This window comes from Berkeleyomyces rouxiae (genome assembly GCF_048999995.1).
Source record: "Berkeleyomyces rouxiae strain 22BRR77 chromosome Unknown BrBRR77_ptg000008l, whole genome shotgun sequence".
NCBI lineage: Eukaryota > Fungi > Ascomycota > Sordariomycetes > Microascales > Ceratocystidaceae > Berkeleyomyces > Berkeleyomyces rouxiae.
This window is the reverse complement of record NW_027396498.1, coordinates 1,176,069-1,194,563: the sequence shown is the minus strand read 5'-3', so window position 1 is coordinate 1,194,563 and position 18,495 is coordinate 1,176,069. Positions and strand designations below refer to the sequence as shown.

At 50.7% G+C, this 18,495-nt stretch overlaps 5 protein-coding genes across 5 annotated transcripts; 1 reads left to right on the top strand and 4 right to left on the bottom strand.

Moving 5' to 3' along the window:
• Nucleotides 1–704: 704 nt before the first annotated feature.
• On the bottom strand, nucleotides 705–3,559 carry BROUX77_006486 (uncharacterized protein; the record flags this gene model as incomplete). Its single annotated transcript, XM_073751476.1, has 7 exons — nucleotides 705–956; nucleotides 1,024–1,105; nucleotides 1,167–2,197; nucleotides 2,249–2,460; nucleotides 2,523–3,019; nucleotides 3,083–3,347; nucleotides 3,415–3,559. 7 exons carry the CDS (start codon nucleotides 3,557–3,559, stop codon nucleotides 705–707), a joined length of 2,484 nt encoding a protein of 827 aa, XP_073603555.1.
• Nucleotides 3,560–3,886: 327 nt separating this feature from the next.
• Nucleotides 3,887–4,718, top strand: BROUX77_006485 (uncharacterized protein; the record flags this gene model as incomplete). Its single annotated transcript, XM_073751474.1, has 3 exons — nucleotides 3,887–3,992; nucleotides 4,107–4,447; nucleotides 4,530–4,718. 3 exons carry the CDS (start codon nucleotides 3,887–3,889, stop codon nucleotides 4,716–4,718), a joined length of 636 nt encoding a protein of 211 aa, XP_073603554.1.
• A 386-nt stretch (nucleotides 4,719–5,104) lies between these two features.
• BROUX77_006484 (uncharacterized protein) lies at nucleotides 5,105–6,841 on the bottom strand (the record flags this gene model as incomplete). Its single annotated transcript, XM_073751473.1, has 2 exons — nucleotides 5,105–6,032; nucleotides 6,096–6,841. The coding sequence occupies 2 exons, from the start codon at nucleotides 6,839–6,841 to the stop codon at nucleotides 5,105–5,107; spliced, it is 1,674 nt and encodes a 557-aa protein (XP_073603553.1).
• Nucleotides 6,842–7,606: 765 nt separating this feature from the next.
• Nucleotides 7,607–8,557, bottom strand: BROUX77_006483 (uncharacterized protein; the record flags this gene model as incomplete). Its single annotated transcript, XM_073751472.1, has 1 exon — nucleotides 7,607–8,557. The coding sequence occupies one exon, from the start codon at nucleotides 8,555–8,557 to the stop codon at nucleotides 7,607–7,609; it is 951 nt and encodes a 316-aa protein (XP_073603552.1).
• Nucleotides 8,558–11,503: 2,946 nt separating this feature from the next.
• On the bottom strand, nucleotides 11,504–12,383 carry BROUX77_006482 (uncharacterized protein; the record flags this gene model as incomplete). Its single annotated transcript, XM_073751471.1, has 3 exons — nucleotides 11,504–11,622; nucleotides 11,797–11,954; nucleotides 12,100–12,383. The coding sequence occupies 3 exons, from the start codon at nucleotides 12,381–12,383 to the stop codon at nucleotides 11,504–11,506; spliced, it is 561 nt and encodes a 186-aa protein (XP_073603551.1).
• Between the last annotated feature and the right edge of the window lie 6,112 nt (nucleotides 12,384–18,495).

Genomic DNA, 18,495 nt, shown 5'->3' with positions numbered 1-18,495 from the left:
CTGGGCCAGGTTTGGGCCACACAAGCAAAGGACAGCCTCTGGGCTGGGCGGGTGGACACACTTTAGTCATTACACTTTGTGCGGGAGGTTTCTGTATGCATGGTTTGGATTTTGGTTTCTGTTTCTGTATGTAATTTCTGGTACTACTTGTAGTCCCCTGTCGTATGCCGAGAATACCTCGCGAGTAGACAGGTAAATAAAGAATCAATCAATCAATCTTTTGGGATTACAGAATGCCCGCGCCGCTTCAACTGCCGTCGGGAACTCCTCGGAGTCCTCCGAGAACAGCACCCGGATCCGCCGAGAATTCTCAGATGGACCGCGGGATCCGGGTGGCCTTCCCAGTCAGTACCAACAGGACGGCGATAAGCTTGGTCTAGAATTTCTGCATGAACCAGGGGGCTACAACACCAAGTGTCTTCAGGTCAACTACACTTTGACCTTCTCTACGGAAGACGCAGCCTCGGGGGTTGATAGGACCCGGCGCTCTTGTATCCACTTCCTGCAAACTAGTCCGGGGGCTGTTCCGGGGTGCGAGTCTCTCAAATAAACCGGGCATGGCGCCTTCAGATAACTTAATCACGTTTATATAAAGACTGGGTCAAATCGGCATGACAAGCGCGCCACACCAACAACACAATGAACTCCAAACAAATACCACGCAACACAAGCAACATCCTGTCTCGACTTGCACCCGCCCGCTTCTACCGCTTGAACACCGTGGCTCCAAGCCGCTCAATCTCCCGGCCCTCCTCCGTCCCCCGGCCCGCGGCTTGCAGTATCCGCACATATGCGTCGGCATCGCGTAGCCGGACGGCCTCTTCGGCCGCTTTGACCTTGAGCCCGCACTTTTCGTACATAGCGATGGCGGTGCCGGGCGGTAGCGTGGTGCATTTTGGGATGAACATGGCGGCGACGCGGGGGTTGCCTGCCTGGAGAACAAGGTTGTAGAAGGGCTGCGCAGAGACGTGCATGTTAGTCACAAGAAGAGAAGAGGAGCAGTATCAGGGCGATGCGACTTACCTCCCAGCCGATAGGGCTCTTGCGCTGCTTTGAAATCTCGGCAATCTCAGTCCAGTCGCGCTTAGCAACAAGCGCCCGTAGTCTAGGACAGCTTGCTGTTAGTTACCTCGCCGTGTACAAGCCACATCGGGGCATAAACATACCTGATCCACCAGGCCACTCTCTCGGGGATCTTGAAGTCGCTTTGCAGTTTTTTCGCCTTGCCAAAGTTACCCAGCTTGATCAGTTGGAACATTGTCTCGTTGACACTGAGTCCCGTAAACTCATCTGTTAAATCTCGATCCAGTGCCTCTTGTGTTCTCAACAGTATCGTAGACTCCTTGAGCGAGTGTAGCTCGAAATTGCTCTCCTTTGACTCGGCCAGGATCTTAGCAGCCAGCGCAATCTTGTCCGCCGCAATGCGTGACGTCGGCTGTATCAATGATTCGCGCAAAAACACCGTGGCGCCATCGATGCGTCGGTCGTCCTGGTAGTATAAATCTTTGAGCAGAGAGTTGTCGCCCTCACGCACAGCCGATGATTCGATCAAGGCACTAGCTATTGGCCGAGTGTTTAGGAGCCGGAAGAAGGCTGCCAGGGGGAGCTTGCTCTTCAACTGAAGAAGCACAAAGAGCACCAGGTCGGTGTCGCCACTCTCAATGGCTTTGTCGAGGGCAAGCTCGTCCTCTTCCATGGCCAAAAGCAGAGGAACTTGGCGCCCTCCTCGAGGCTCGTGATTTAACAACTGGGTAGCCAGGCGTCCTCGTCCCTCACTGTAGGCTGCGCGTGCGATCTCTTCAAAGGACACCCCAGGCCGTCCTTCTAACTTTTCGACAATTAATCTGCAAATGGTCTCGTCATCTTCCTTGCCTACCTTGACTTTTGCCGTAGCCCAATGGACGTAGATGCCATCGGTAGGGATTCGGAGGTATTGCGCCACCTTCAGAGCAAGTAGATATTCGTTTCGACACAGTAGCCGTTCGACCAACCGCTCTGGCGTCAAGCGGTGAAACTGTTCTACAGATAAGGGCATGCCCACTTCAAAGAAGCGAACTGCGTTGAGAACACGAAGCGTTTCGCACATGTCGACAAAGTCGTCGCTGTTGTAGAGGTCAAGAACCGATTTGCCAAAGGATGCAGCCTTGAGTAGCTGCTTTTGCCAGTGAATGTCGAATTCACAGCCCGCAGCATTGACCTAGATGATGTGAGTAAGAGAATGGGAGATGGAGTTACATAGGAAGCATACGCATGTGTTTACTGCCTCAGTTAAGCTACCACGAATAAGCTGGATGTAGTCATCAGCCTTGGGCGATTGCAGCTCTAGCTGAGCCACGGCGTCTAGAAGAATGGACGCAGGAGTTGACTCTGCAAACTGGCCAAAGACTTGATTTGTATCGGTAGGAACTTCCTGAATAAAGTCGCAGACATCGTTTGTTATGACGATAGCGCCATCGTGTTCTACCTCACGTTAGCCATTGCAGTCCCCTTTAGAAAAAATAGCCTAAGTCGGTGGTGCGTACCTGATATCACGTGTACTCGGTTAGTTTCGTATAGGTATGTCACGGCAGTGTCCTCGGGCCCAATCACATGAACCTCGTCGTCCCACGCAATCACCGCATCGTTACCAGCCCATTCGACGTGCTTGGGCAGGATCTGAGAGTTGGAGTCGTGCTCAACAAAGCGTTCCTGAAAGTCGCTTGAAACAACATGGGCGATACCGCCAAGCGTGTATAGCGCGACGCGGCGGCCGTTGGGCGACACGCTGATGTGACTAAACGGGCCAATGTCCAAGAAACGGTCCTCGCAGTCGGTGGCGTCGACGTAGTAGATGGTGCTTTCCATGCTGATGAGCACCTCGACAGACCGTGAAAGCGTGTGGTTCGGAGGCACAATGGCCCACGAGTTAATGGTGCCGTCGGGGATAGGGGCGAGCAGTTTTGGCCGAGGCTCTGAATATGAGGCAACGGACACCAGAGTGTTGTTGCCGAGCAGAACTACGAGGCCCTGGCCATAGAATCTGAGAGGCAGAAAGTCGGTTAGTACACGCCGCAGTGATTGCGCATGCCGCAGTGCTACTCACCTGCACGAGACCACGCCGTAGTTGTCTGCGCCGTGGCCCAGAGTGAACTGTGTAAACTCGCCCTGGTAGTCGTAACAGCGCACGGTGCCCTCGGGCATGACGACCAGCAGCAGCTCGTCTTCGGACCAGCCCAGCCCCTTGATAGTGCCGTTTTCCCAGGGGATCTGGCGCAGCGGCTTGCCAGCATAGCTGTAGATGTCGATGGTGTGCTTGGACGACTTGCCGGCCTGGTACGCGACCAGCTTGGTGTCGTCCTTCCAAAGCGCTAGAGATGCGGCGTTAGCACACGAGTTCGTGCTCTGGGCCACAGTGGCTGCAACGCCCAGACTCACCCAAACACCCGCCGTAGGGCGCTGCAGCGATGACGTAGTTGTCGAGGTCCAGATCCTGATCAAAGACCTCGGTGTACAGCTGGATTTTGCGGTACCATTTGTCGCCGAGCCGCTCCCAGTTTGTGCGCGGCTGCGAGGAGTCCATTGCAAATCGCAAAGCCGGTGAATCAGTGTGTTTCCAGAGCCGATCTGAGAGACAAAACCCACAAGCCGGAGGCCGTATACGTTGACGTCGTGCGGCTGGCCAGGCTGAGCTCAAGAACGGGGACAAAGCTCCTGGCAAGCTTGCGGCGGCTGATCACCGGCTAAATGTGCTACCAGGGTTCTGCTCCTCTGCCCGGCAACGGAGGGCGGGGCAAAACCAGCGCTACAAGCATCACTAATTAATAACTACAGCTTCTATGCCGTGACGTCGCTGGCAAGACGCCAAGTAAACCCCTGCGTCCACGCTCTTTTCCCACGCAATTGCACCATGTCGCGGTACTTGGCCACGCGCTCTGATTGGCGCCAGGACTACATTCGCGCGCTGGACGAGGCAGCGAAGCGACAGCCCGTGGACAACGGACTCCTGGATGCCTGTGAGTCTACCGACCCCCGCCGTCCCGCGCTTCTATGCCGCCGCGCCGCTTTGATATTCACTGATTAGAGCTTCCTCGCTGACCAACCATCCCTCCTGCTTGCCTTCCACACAGGCGCCGACCTCACGAACCGTATCGCCGTGCTGGAAGCTGAAAACGCCCTGCTTACCCGCAATACTTCCAATCCCAACAACACACGCGCAAGCACATCCTCGTCGTATGCTACCCCCAGCCAGGACATCCTCGAGATACAGCGCGACCTCGCCGAAGCCATGCGCCACAAGAACAGCTACGAGACGCGCCTGCGCGCATCCGAGGCCGAGCTGGACCAGCTGCGCGTGCAGACGCGCGGCGACTCGCGCAACTTAGCAGTACTCAAGAGTCAGCATGCGCACTTTTCAACAAAGACGCGGGACTTGGAGCACGAGTTGCGCGAGAAGAAGCGCCTGCTTGATGTTAGTTTTCTTTTTGGGGGAATTCTACTTGTCGCAGGGCTGCGGAGGCGTCTTTAGACTAACAGCACATGTGCCTTTGTAGAATCTCCAGGACGAAATGATCACACTTAATCTTCAGCTCGCGGTGGCAGAAAAGGAACGCGACACTGTCAAGGCCGAGAACCAGCACCTCATCCAGCGTTTCGTACAGTACAAGTCACAGCACCAAAAACAGCCCGTCGATGACATACAGACACCCAGCGACACACAACTGCCCGGGCGACGAAGATAACCATGAAACCCAGGAGACGTGCGGGCGAAGGCTAGATCACGGATCACATAAACAGTGCTTTATCAGATTTTACAGCCAGCTGCAGGGAAAGCTGGTGTGGGTGGTATCATTGGAGACTAAATAAGGTAAGAAAGCGCAAGCTATGGTCTAAAGTACACAACACATACATACATACAGGAGACTAAGGGGGGGGCGGGGGTAGAGAGGCAGTGGAAAGACAAGAAACTAGGGTACGCGAAAGAAAGCAGCGATGTCATAACTATGACGGATATTTTGTAAGACAAATAAAACCAAGGGTAGGAGGAAGAAGGAGAGACATAATATGTGACAGGAAAGAGCATAGAGCGTGTAGAAAAGAAAAACAGATCTCGTCAAGTCTCTTGCCCTCACCGCTTGGTCGAAATGCAAAAGCTACCGCCGGCATTAGTCCAGCTCACATAGCCTTCGGGATACGTGTGATCCTCAACATCGAGGATAGTGCTGCCGACGTCGTTGATATTATGCGAGCTTTTGTGGTCATGCACAAAAGTCTTGAGCGATATGATTTTGCAGCCCAACTTGAGGTCGAGGAACATGCGCACCAGGTCGTCGTTGAGCTGCGACGTAAAGGCCTGGTTGTTGACGAGAATCACATCCGCGCGCTTCAGCGCGTCCAGGATGCGCGTGTTGCGGCGAAAGTCGCCGCGCTCGAGCCGGACACGCCCGGCGCTCAGGCCCCACAGCCGGCAGCGTGCCTTGAACTCGCGCACCTGCGCGTCGCCCAGGTTGCACGCATTTTCCATCATCTCGCATCCCCAGCTCTCGCAGCCAATCTCGAGCGCCGCCTGGATGACCACGTTGCCGACGCCGGATCCCAGGTCGACAAAGACTTGGTCCGACTTCATGCTCAGCTTCTCGACAAGGATCTCGGTTATAAAGGGCGCCAGCAGCTCGCCATAGACGTTGTCGCTGCCGTTCTCGTATTTGCTAAGAAGCTCGACCTTGGGCGCGACCGTGCGGTCGTAAACCTGGGTCAGGATGAATGACACAAAGTGGCTGGGCAGCCCATGCTTCCCTTCGAGGTTCTTGACAATGGTACCGTCGCGCACGAGAGTACGTAAGCGCTTGTTATATTCGCCGAGGGCATCTTTGAAAAGGGTTAGGTCTTGCACACGCTGGTTCGAGGCTTTGGTGAGGCGGCGTACAATGCCGTTATGCGGGTCGATGAATGGACGGGCTTGTTCATCGGTGAGATAATTGTCAGCCACATGTTGGACCACGTCGATGATGCTGGAAATGGCGTCGATTTTGTCTTTGCCGCGCACAAGCTCGTACCTAGAAAAGCAGATGTCAGTAAGAGCGTAAGGGACCCAATCGGCATACGTTTAGAAGCGGTACCTTTCTCGGGGGTACAAGCTCGGATACTGCAGCTCAACCCGGACTTGGTCGGATTTTGCGCCGAGTACCGGTGTGCACTTCAGAGCTAGAGACGCCAGGTCGGCAGCATGAACCAAGTTTCTCCCCATTTGCCTGGCCCGATCTTCATAGGCACAGCGCTCAATAACTACACGGTTGGGGTCATCTTCGACAGCCATACGCGCGCGCTTTTTGCGATTGCTGGTGTCAATGGCGTCCAGCCAGTTATCATCGTCTTCGCTCTCAGAGCTAGAATCGAACAAGACGCGCGAGGGACTGCGCGGCTGCGCACTGTTGGCCTTGCGCTTGCGTAGCTGCAGTTCGTCAGAGGACGAGGAGGCCAGAGGCGACGAGATTCGGGGGCGGCGCGAGAGTGCTAATGGTGCTGGGGCAGATGCTGACGTCGCAGGGGTAGCTACTGAAGCGGATGAAGCGCGGGACGGGAGGGCAGACGCGTTGGAGGGATTTGGCGATGAACGCGGCGAGATGGACGAAGCGGGTGTGTAAAAGGGCGTGGAAGACGACGAGGAGGCGGTCGGATGCGGTTTCTTGCGGGCGGCAAAGGGAGTCGTGACCCCGCTTCCACTCCCGGTCCCGGCTGCAGACCCGGATCTCGCGCCAGACGCGGCGGACTTGGCGGTGGCCTTGGGCCGCTCGATCGCAACGCGCTCGATGCGGATCTTGGGCGGATCGGTCTTGAATTTCGTCTTGCCTCGGAACAGCGACATGGCGGGCGGTTCAAGAAGGGCCGTCAGGGCGAAAGAGGCTCGGCGGACAGTGGGGGGATCGGTTCTGGGGCCGGCGGCAAGGGCAAGCTGGACGGGTGGGAAAAAAGAAAGCAGCGCTAGTAGGGAAAAGAAGCAATACAGTAAAGATGCTGCGAGGCGCTGGAGATGAGGCAATATGCACAATCACAATGAACGCGCGGAGGTGTCACGAGAGTCACAGCGAAGGACGAAAATGAGGGGAGACTTTTTCGACGCCAAAAAAGAATACAAGAATATTTGTTTTTTTTCGGTGCCGTTCGACGAATGAGCGACCACAAATCGGCGAGGCGCCACACTGCGCTACCACGACTGGGCAAATAATTCCAGAATTTTGCGTCTCCTTTTCTTTATTTTTTCCTCTTTTTTCTTCTTTTCTCGATCACTGACTTTTTTTTTCCCCCTCTCTGCTCTTCTTCTGCTCTTCACTTTCTATTTTCACGTCACGCTCATCACCACCAAATCACGACCCCAAAGAAGCTCGTCGAAACAGCAACAGTGGGGCTTGCTTCGGCTGGCCTGGTGGATGTTGGGATACATCTGCCCGTCAGCTGTCAGCCAGCTGTCGGCCTGCTCGGTGATACGAATGTAGATATTTACATACATGTGCATGTAGTACAAGTACAAAGACGTGCTCTTGTTAACACTAGTGATCCATGATACCTTAAACCCAATAACTAGTTGATGATGCAGACAAACTCTATGGCTCGTAGCTTCTGACTCTTGTCTCTACAGCTCATTGAGCCACGGAATCGACTCTTGCGCGCCCTTCTTTTGCACCGTCTTGGATGCCGCCTTGTTGGCCCGCAACACAGCATCCCCAAGCGAAGTACCCTTGACTATCTCCAGAGCATAGACTGCAACAAAGGTGTCTCCTGCAGCCGTGGTGTCGACAACCTGTACCTTTTCAGCCGGCACGAGTCCAATCTTGCCGTCTGCCGCCGAATAGAAGACGCCTTGGCCGCCCAGCGTAATCACCACGTTGCGCACACCCACGTCCTTGAGAATCTGTGATACTGTCCTCAGACCTTCCGTTGTCGTAAGCAGGCTTGCATCACATCCTGTCATAATCATTGCTTCGGTTTCGTTGACGATGATGTGCTCTAAGCCCTGTAGATACTCGGAGGGGATCGCCTGAGCCGGTGCTGGGTTCAGGATTACGGGAATCTTCTCCTGGCGAGCAATCGTCATGCACTGTAACACAGTCTCAATGGGAATTTCGAGCTGCATGATGATCATGTCTGGCTTAGGGCCAGGAAACCCATTCTTGAAGGCATCGGGCGTAACAGTGTGGTTGGCGCCGGGCGAAAGCATAATGCGGTTCTCGCCGTTATCTTCTACCAAAATGATGGCCACGCCCGTCGAAACCCCTTTGACAATCGTGACATCTGAGCCGTCGACCCCGTAGCCTGCAAGGCCCTCGAGCATGTTGCGGCCGTTGGTATCATTGCCCACGGCTCCAATCATACGCACGACAGCGGCGCCTTCAGGCGACAGTTCTTTCTGTGTGCGCGAGAGCTTCGCACATGCGACGGCCTGGTTGGCTCCCTTGCCGCCAAGTCCCGTGTTGAAGGTATGCGCAGTCATGGTCTCACCAGCCTTGGGGATGTACGGCGTGTACATGACCAGGTCGGTGTTGAGAGAGCCAATGACGGCAATGACGGGAGCAGCGGTAGCCATTGTGTGAGATAAGAGGAAAAGAATAGCTTGATGCAAGCAATGACCAAGGATCTTTATTGTATATGCTGTAGAACAAAACAAACAGCCACTAGGTTTGGTGCAGCAACACTTACAATTCAATAAATCTCCAGAGCCCATGTACATACAGACAGGACCATTTGAAGTGGGGCTTTTACAAATACGGCCGCCGGTTATCGTGCACAAACCCGGTTCGAGCACATCGTGTGTCACGTGCCTGGGTTATTTTGTGCTTGTGCTACAATTCTTTCAACGACCATAAACACGAAAAAAAGACAGAAGAGTGCAATAAAGGTTTGGAATCTATTACAAAATATCGGAGCAGCAGCAATCACTAGAGAAAGATAAAAAAAATATGTACCAAAAAGGGGGGGAATAATAGGTCACGAAGAAGAAGAAAGAATCGGAAAGGAATCTCCGGCAGCAGCCCCAAATGCTGGGCTCAGGTTTAAGTCCCGGTACCCTGTTTGTGTCGAGTCAAACTGTGATTCCTGGAAGCCCATAGACTGTTTGCTGTTGGCTTTTAGACCCGGGAGGGCATAGGGGTAGTTGAAGATAGAGTTGGTAGGATAGACCAGCCGGGCAAGCCCTTGTCAGCGTGCTCGGGGCCAGACCCCTTTCAGTGCTTGACAATGACTGTGTTCTTGCTATAGCCTGTAGTGGTGCGGCAGTCTTTGGGGTAGGCGTTTATTTCGTCATTGTTGCCCGAGTAGTCCTTGCTAAATGTCGTAGGGCAAGTCTAGAAAGCAGGTTGGCGGGTCATAGGGGGTAGTTTTGCTTTGATGGTTGGTAAAGTATGTTCAGAGCCATGTGGAAGCTATGGATGCTGCAGCCAAGAGAGCCCTTGGTAGCAGCTAGAAAGCCATGGTGATGGAGGGAATGTACATATATCTGGTAAAGAGTTAGCGGTGACTCAATATGGCGAGAAGGCGGTCAACTTACACGTTGGAATATAAACAGGTGATGATATGTATGTGAACGGGTGTGTATAATCAAGAGGGAAATAGATACAGAAAGATTGGGGGTAGATACTGATATGTGAACAGTAGGTACTAGCGAATGAAGAGTAGATACTGGTGGTAGTAGGCACTGGTGGACGTGATATATACTGTCGGTGTAGGTACTGATGAAAAATAGATACGGATGTCCGTAGATACTGGCGGTAGTAGGTACAGTTGAAGGATAAATACTGTTTGGCGAAGTAGATGCCGAGTAGAAGAAAATAGATACTGGTGGTGGTAGATACAGTTGAAGAACAGATGCCGATTGACAAAGTAGATACCGGGCAGAAAAGGATAGATACTGGCAGAAGAGAAAAGATAGATACTGGTAGTGGTTGAATAGGTACCGAGTGTAAAATAGATACCGTCGAGTGTAGTAGATACTGGTAGATGTTGATTATGTACTGATAGATGCGGAATATATGCTGGAAATGACAAGTAGATACTGGCAGATGCCGAAGAGATGTGTACTGAAAAGAATATACAGTAGAATAGAAAGTAAATGCAAAATATGTGCAGAGTAGTATGTTCAGGGCAGTCAAAAAAGACAATGAAAAAGTTGTCGAAAAGAAAGTATGTAGATACCAAAAAGTAAAGATGTAGCAGGAAGAAAATGTGAAGTACCAGTTAGATTGAAAATTTGGACATTGAAGACAAGAGTATGCAAGCAAAAAGGCCAACGAAAAAGGTCAAAATGAAGAATCAAAAAAGATGGACAAGAAGTAGAATGAATGTACAGTCGAAAAAAAGAAAAAGAAAAGAAGAAGAAAAAAAAAAGAAGTAGTGAATATGATCCGGATTGATGCTGATGATCTCCAAAACGAAACTTTCCGCAAACAAGGTGGTCTCCTGTTCTTCTTATACTGCTCTAGCTCCCACTTCCCCAATACCACCCCAGCGACCGAATTCCACGAATCCGGCTGGTCTCGGCTACAGCAGTCGAGATTGCTGGTTCCCGGTCTCTCGAAATAGCCAGGCCTCCCCTCGTCATCGCCCTGAGTGATGGGGCATTTCTGCAAGGTGTGAGTGTTTGCTTCTTTCTGAACTCTCGGATTATCGACCTCCGCCACTCTCAGACTGGCTTGGACCTTGCTTGATATCGTGTCTCAGATGCGCTAAATCCCCGATACGCCTCCATCTGCCCTGGTCTGCCAAATATAGCGCGTCCCTCCCATGTCGAAGAGCCCCTGACGCCAGGGCAGGCTTTGTCTGTCTCTCTTGAAGTCTCCAGGCTGTGAGGTTTTGATCTCAATGCTACTCCTAGTAGTTAGTCGTACGTACTCCCCCTCGATTTCCACTGCTTGTTGTTGTTTCATACTGGCTGGCTGGTTTATGCTCCAGCAAACAAGCAAGCAAGCAGAGCATCGGGGCCGGCGATAACAAGACTTCAGCTTCACACATTCAAGCAAGAGGGTCATAGCGGGAGATTAGCATTAGCTTCCTCTGGGCAACTTGGGGAGCAGAGAGAAAAAAAAAAAAAAAAAAAAAAAAAAAGAGTGGCAGATGATGCATCCACCGCTGGAAGCAAAGGAAACAACTGTTGAATCACGAAAAAGAAAGAAAAAAAAAACTTGTCCCTAAGGAGGTTCGATGTTTTCAGCCAAGCTGAAGCACTGGGAATTGAGCCCAATGCGGGGGTCGAACCCGCAACCTTGAGATTAAGAGTCTCACGCTCTACCGATTGAGCTAACCGGGCGTGTTATTAGGGTTATTTGTTGAAGATCCTTGCTGTGATAACCCTTATAGAATTGTCTGGGTGCCCCTGTCCGATATCCTGAATGCCGCACCATCAACTCGATCTTCCAGAGCCGCGCCAAGACGTTTAGCTTTGGTAGTTTTCTCTTTTTTTTTCTTTTACTCCTGTCGACTCCCTTTTCTGCTGTACGAGGATGTCGTCGTCTCCATGTACACGAGTTCAACAACGCGTCTAGATATCTGGCAACGTCTCGAAGCCGACGACAATCTTAAACATCAGTGACCGCGCCTCCTGTGGTTTCGGCAAGACTTCGAAGCCGAGTGTTCTAAAGATGTGCATCTTTTCGTCGTCTGTTCAGTAGAAGTCAGTCCTGAAGGCTTGAAGACGTCGTAGGCCCAGGAGAAGAGAAAAGAAGAGGGAGGGGGAGGGAGGTAGACCCATGCTAGTTTGATCTTGTCGAGCGGCACTTGCTTCATGCTCCCCTTATCCTTTCTTGGGCAATGCAAAGAATCGAACCAACTCACGGGATAGATCGGCGATCTCTTCGTCGGTGGTGGGAAAATGCGGGATGGTCGCTCCGGTGATGGGATTTATGAGCGGAAAGAAGACCTTTTCATGACTTGACTTGCTCAAGTCGAAAAGCTTCCGCGAGTTGAATGATTGCAAGACCCGGTTCAAGTCTCTGGGGGGCGTTAGCGGTCAGGAGATGAAAAGGGTGTTATTTTTAACCCATCTCTTTTATCACTGCCACAGGCTCTTCAAAGCAGTCGTCACGTCTGACCAAGGACAATGTGGGAAAACACGTGGGGTTGTAGGTGCTTACTCACGTGTATCTAGCAATCTCGGTTGCCATGCCGCCGCTAGTGTTGGCACTAGTGCTCGCAGCTCTTCTTTGCTCCATCCTGGTGGTCCAGACCTGCATCTCATTCAGTTTGCGTTCGAGCACGTCGAGCCTCTGGCCCAGCGCGTGGAGCTGCGGCTCGATGCGCAGCCACCATTCATGCAGTTTTGTCGCGACAATGCTACTGGTGACACGCGAGACAAAGGCGTCAATCGACCGGTGGAACTTGGTGCGCGGAGAAAGCTGGTCGGGCTGCTGCTCGGAGTCCATGGTGTGGTGGCACGGTAGAGACAATACAGAAGCTTGGACGTTACAAGTATTTGATCGCATGGCAAAGGGGGACGAGAGAGCGAGAGTGAATATTGCCACTACGCATCCTTGCGCCAAGCACCTTGGAGTGTTTGATTGGATGGTGGCGTTGAGCTTGGCTGGAGTTAACCTGAAGTTTGCGTGTCAATGCCATTGACAAAGTGGTGTTGCCTGGCCTGTTTATACGACGAAACTTGACATTATGGCACATCAGAAGCCAGACCACGCAATGGATTGACAATATAAATATATTGGAATTACGTGATGCCGCTTATTTTTGAGCGTCTGCCTGTTGGCAGTTTGCTGTGATATGACCTCATATTCCAGAAGGGACCAGACTTTAGCCCCCCTGATGGGACGGTTGCCAACTTGCAAAGACTTCAACAAGTCTGGCCACCATTTAAGGTCTGGTGAAGAGGCCGCAAGGAGCCCTTTCATCCCGCTGTCTGTCCAAGGATTCCTCGCAAAGCCCCAGGCACAGGGAGCTGACTTATACCGGGTACATCTCACTTGTTCCCATGTAGACAATAACGATTAGGTAGTTATGCGCACTCTAATATGCGGGTTGTCTCTGGGCCCAATTCAGATGTGTGTAACACTGAAGCAGCTTTAAATGCACGAATGCTCATATGACCACTATCACGTCTACAAATAACTAAAAAATTAGTAGTCAATCTATTGTAAAAATGGTCAGACCCCCAAATCACATGAGAATCACTCTACCAGAACCACAATCAAGCGGAACGATGGGCCCATGAATGATCAATAAGTGACAGTAGAATGGAATGGAATGGGATAGGGGAGAGAGAGTAGATGTATAATTGCTACGAATACTTGCCCCAGAACTGTCGAATTCAAAACGGTACGATTGTCTTGCATTGTCTTGAAACATATGCAGACAAGTGCCACCTTACATTCTCACCACAGGCGGCGTTTTGCAAATTGACAACTTCTCAACGCTTACAGCAACGTTAGTGACCGCTGGATTGTACTACGGCTCCCACAGTCTATGCTTTTCATCCAAGATGTGCCATCGCTCTCCGGGTGTTCGTGGTGGCTGGCAAGGCAAAAGCCAGTCCGTAAGACATTGCTGAAGGAGCGCGATTGAGTGTTATCAGCGTTGCCTGTCTGGGTAGTGCTATTCTGGCGATCGGAGGCGACATGGCAGCCGTCATGCTTGAACCTGGTAGCTATCTCAGTGTCAATAGAGTTGAGTCTGGCAAAAGCAAGGGCCGGCATGTCAGTTTTAAGTCGGTTTTTGCACGTTCGGGTCGCATTTGGCCATGGCCATGACATAGTTGCACATCTCGCTCATCTCTCCAGCAAGCCAGAGGCATGCCTCTCCCCTCAGTTCCATTACCTTCATTTCCTCTGCGATATACTTGCGGGCCATGTCGAGGTTTTTACCCTTCTCGGTGACCGTCCCTCCGCATTTTTCGTTTTCTCTGCTGGGGGGGTTGGAATTTGTCACGCCTTGGATACTATCAATTTTTTCTTTGGGGTTCTTGACTACTCTCTGCTCCATTGTGACAATGATCGTATCTTCGGTTTCGGTAACCTCGTTCTCAATAGCGACGTCGTCCTCGATGACCGTCACCACATCAGCATCCGCATATTCTAAGTGTGTTCTGGATGGCTCACTATTCCCAAGCCTCGAAGAACCAGTGGTCCACACTCCGTACGCTATGAGCTTTTTTTTTCATTCATTTCATCTATTTTACATCATTCGGAGTGTTCGTCAAACACTCGTAAGATGACCAGGCAGGTCCTGGCAACCTGGCAGCGGCATAACCGGCTGCCGGGATCCTCCGATTCAGACTGCCTTGGTGACCGTAGTCTCCCAGCTCCGAAGAAACTGTAGACGCCGACTCGGGATTTCCCTGTGGTGATAAGCACCTCCTGGCGCGGGATACATCAGGGGGGATACATGAAGACTGTGATAATGAAAAAAGAAAAAAAAAAAAGGAATCAGAAAACAGAACAAGAAAAAGAAGCAAGTAATACACGAAAGAAAGCACCCAAAGACAAAACAGTAGTACAAAAAACACACCACGCCAAACGCCATCGCAGCTGGTCATTCCTCTCTCACCCTCTTCAACTTCTTGAGGAGCTGCTTGCTTCCTTTGACTGTAGGGAGAAGCTTTTTAACGAGTCTCTCCGTCAGCCGTAGCCTCTGTGGGATCGAGTCACACGTCCACGGGTGCCATGGGGTCTTCTCCTGTCCACATCTCGGACAACCGTGAGCGGCCCCGGTGTGCTCGAACTTCTGGTTGTACGTGGCAAAGTCGCCGTGTCCAGAAATTGCTGCCATCAATGTGCCAATATCGAGTCGGTCGTGTTCCCTGTAGTCCTTGAACTTTCAGGGTTCGACGGGCTCTGGCTTGTCTATATGGGAAGGCCCGTTCTGCGCCCCCCACCACGTCTTGAGCTCTGTGGCGGCTTGGAAAAAAAGAATTATTTGTTTATTTTTTCTTTTACGTCTACCGGAAAAAAAAAACAAGGCGAGCCACAAGCCATAATTCATATTATCACTTCATCTCACCACAAATATACTGGCAAGATGGCCGAGTTGGTTATGGCGTCAGGTTAAGGTCGTTCCTTAACGCAAGTTTCCTGATGGAGAAATCCGCCTGGGTTCGAGTCCCAGTCTTGTCATGTTGTGTTGATGATCGTGCTCACTTTTGCATTTTTTTCCATTTTTTTGTCCAGTAACTGTTTGCGTTTGACAAATTTGTGCAGAAAACGGCGACAAAAGTTGCAAAACTCTCGACATGATGTCAGTTTTCTTTTTGTGCTGGCATTCATGGAAGACATGGATGAAGTCTAATCAATCAACCAGACATGTTGTACAAAAGTGGAGACATGGTTTTGACGTTTGGCCAATCAAATCCTACAAGGTGGAATAGCCCTGGAGGCATCTCGTAATTCTCGCCTGTCAAATGATTCTGACTTGTTTTTGTTTCTCCCTTGCTAGTTTCGTCAAGGACTTACTAGTTGACTAATTCAAGTTTATACATCAACATCGGCGACAATGGAAACTAGGAACACACCCGCGATGGCCCAAATCGTTACCAAATCCAATCTAGTGCTCATGGAGAGCGAGAGTGAACGAGTCGACGTCGGTGGCGGACTTGTCCAAAGTTTACGGTCGATTCCTAACCCTCCGGAGGGCGGTATCCTTGTTGATGGAGTCCGTGTGCCCGCAGAGACGGCGGAAGAGGTTGTCAGAGAGGTTAATGCTTTTGGAAAAGCCCATGGCTTTGGAATCATTCGAGAAAAAGCCAGCAACTATCGCTTGGGCGAGCCAACCTACATACAAATTCACTGCGACCGTGGCCGGAGTCGTCCTTCTAGGTCCGCTGGCATCCGCTCGAGAAAGACAAAGAAACTGGACTGCCCTTGGATGGGAGTTGTCCAGGCTACTCAGAAAAACAACTGGAAATGGACGTTTCGGTATACCAAAAACCACGAACGCCGCGAACATAACCATGATCCATCCTTCGATCTCTCTGATCACTACGCCCACAGCCGCTTTAACGATGAACAAAAAAATCTTATCGAAACCCTCTCAAAGGATCCTGATATGCGCCCTAAAGATATTATCAAGCGACTTCTCCAAAATAATCCAAATGCTGTCGTCACAGAGAAGCAAATCAGAAATCTCCAGCAAAGTCTACGAAGGAAGAAGTTTAGCACTATGAACCTGATGCAGTCTCCGAATATAGGACCAGAAAATAGACTTCAGACACTTCCTCAGGAGCCATATTCTAATCCACTCATCGAAAATCCAGTCTACCAAGAACCACAGCAGCCGATTGGGCCAAGTCTACAAAGGGATCTATTCCGCCATATGGCACCCAAAGAACTTGAGCAGCCTCGTCGTAAGAGAGGGAGATCAGTAGGCTCAAAGAACAAGCCAAAGAATGCAGTCCCGACGATGAATCCGCCTATGGAACTACTGGTGGCTAATCAAGGTGGTGGAACTGTTGTAGTAGAATGGGATAATCTCACAGAAGCCGACTTCAAAGGGTGAAATAGCCCACGGCATTGGATGGCCCAAAGCCATAATATGATATCAAGGCGCAGCAGCATAGAGTATTATTTCGATATGGATGTGACGTGAAGTGACACTCGAGATGGCGTTCAAAACATTTCCGGTGTTGACCAACAGAACTGATCAGAGATGGCTGAGAACTGCGCATACTACTTCCAAGGGACGTGCACAACAACATGGCGCTGTAGCTATCCACTTATCCATGCGTCTACTGTGTTAATGGTGATAATAGTGAAAGAATGAAGTATCTTGGCCATTTCCTATCGTTGACTGGGTCCTATGGGAGAACCTTGCGATGGCTATCTCTGAGATTTATTGTAAGCATATGACAACTCGCGGTTATCACGATATCAGAGGTATTTGGAGTATGAAATTTGTAGTGTAGTGAATGTCACAGTTGTAGTCATGTCAATGTTGCGAATTCTTAGGGTTAGTATTGTGATATACAACAAGGGCACAAGTGACGATTCAAATTCAAGTAACACAAGGGGAACTAGGCATACTACAGCGTTGAGCTACACGTTCTACAGTGAATCGAGTGGTTACTCGGTTGTTGGGAAGAGGTAGATAAGTTTCCGAATAGGATAACTAGGTCAATATCATAGCAGTACGACGAGATCAAGGGCGGCTTTTTTTTCTTTTTGACGGGATTTTGTGACGCTTATAAGTGATAATATAAAGATTATCATCAACAAGAAAGGAAGACGCCGTCATCGCATGCGATGCGTGTGGAAGAGACAAGGATATATCCCACCAGTGGACCTGCAGGAAGAAGCCACGCCCCTGGAGCGCACCCTTTGTCCAGAAGCTGCTGAGAAGCATAACTGGCAGAAGAACTCTGGCGGTGGCCCTCATCAAGGGGACAAAGGACTAAATCTGATGAGTGCCGTTTTCTCTTTCCTTTTGTTTGTTTGAGTGTTTTTCTTTTCTTTTGTCTGATTCGGATCGACGTACAGGGGGTATCTACAGATGGAGTCCTATGGGACCCGTGAGGGTATAGCCGGACCCAGAATAGATACGGGAGGTGGATGAAGGTAAACCGACGCCAGAAAACTCGGACCCGTGTCTCTGTAGAGCGCAACTGCTCCGGACTCAAAAATCCAAGCGCCATAGTTTAGGAAGAGTATAAATGGAACAACAACAACAACAACAACAACAACAAGAAAGGGGCGGTGGCGCAGTTGGGAGCGCGTTAGACTGAAGCTGTCAAACTTCGGCCCATCTCATCCGAGAGTTATCTAAAGGTCACCGGTTCGATCCCGGTTCACCCCAATACATATTCTTTTGTTTCCCAGAAGCTTTTTGTGTGTTCCTTTTCTTATAAAAGAAAATGACCTTTGTTGTTGTTGTTGTTATTTTTTATTTTATTAATTTTTTTTTTGAAAGCCTCGACGAATTTCGCTGAAAAAAAAATCGAGAAAAACGGCGTTCTTGTTTTTTCTCCAGATGTTGCGGTGTAAAGTAATAATATTTTTTTTTTTGCATTGCGTGCATTCATGCATTTCTTTTTTGCTAAGTGGTGGTATGATGGCCCCTGCAGACTTACCAGTCTCCCGCTTTTTTTTTTTCTTCCCTTGTCAGTTCGTGTCCAGAGGTTGACAAGTATGCCGCCCCATCCGCAGACGAGCCACCGCGCTGGAGAAGGAGCAGAAAAGCCGTAATAGGAGTCAACCCATAGCTATGGGGAGAGAGAAAAAAAAAACTGCCCCTGATATCTTGTAAAAAAAAAGAACCACGCGATGCCCTTTCTGCAAGGGGAACACAGCCAAAATCACCCTGAAACCCAAGACCAGCATCCTATTAAACCCCTGGCCATTTGCGCAGCAGACGGAAATAAGCGGGCTCTGCTGGCACTGGCGCGTGGCGATTGGCCGACGCGTTGCCGCCCAACCTCTGGACTTTTTATTGACGGACGTCCAAGTGGGTGGCGGGGCAACGAGGGTTCTTTGGCTGCAAGAAGGCGGGAAAAAAAAAGAGTGCATGGCGCTGTGATGCACTGATGCGCTTTTCCAGGTGCGA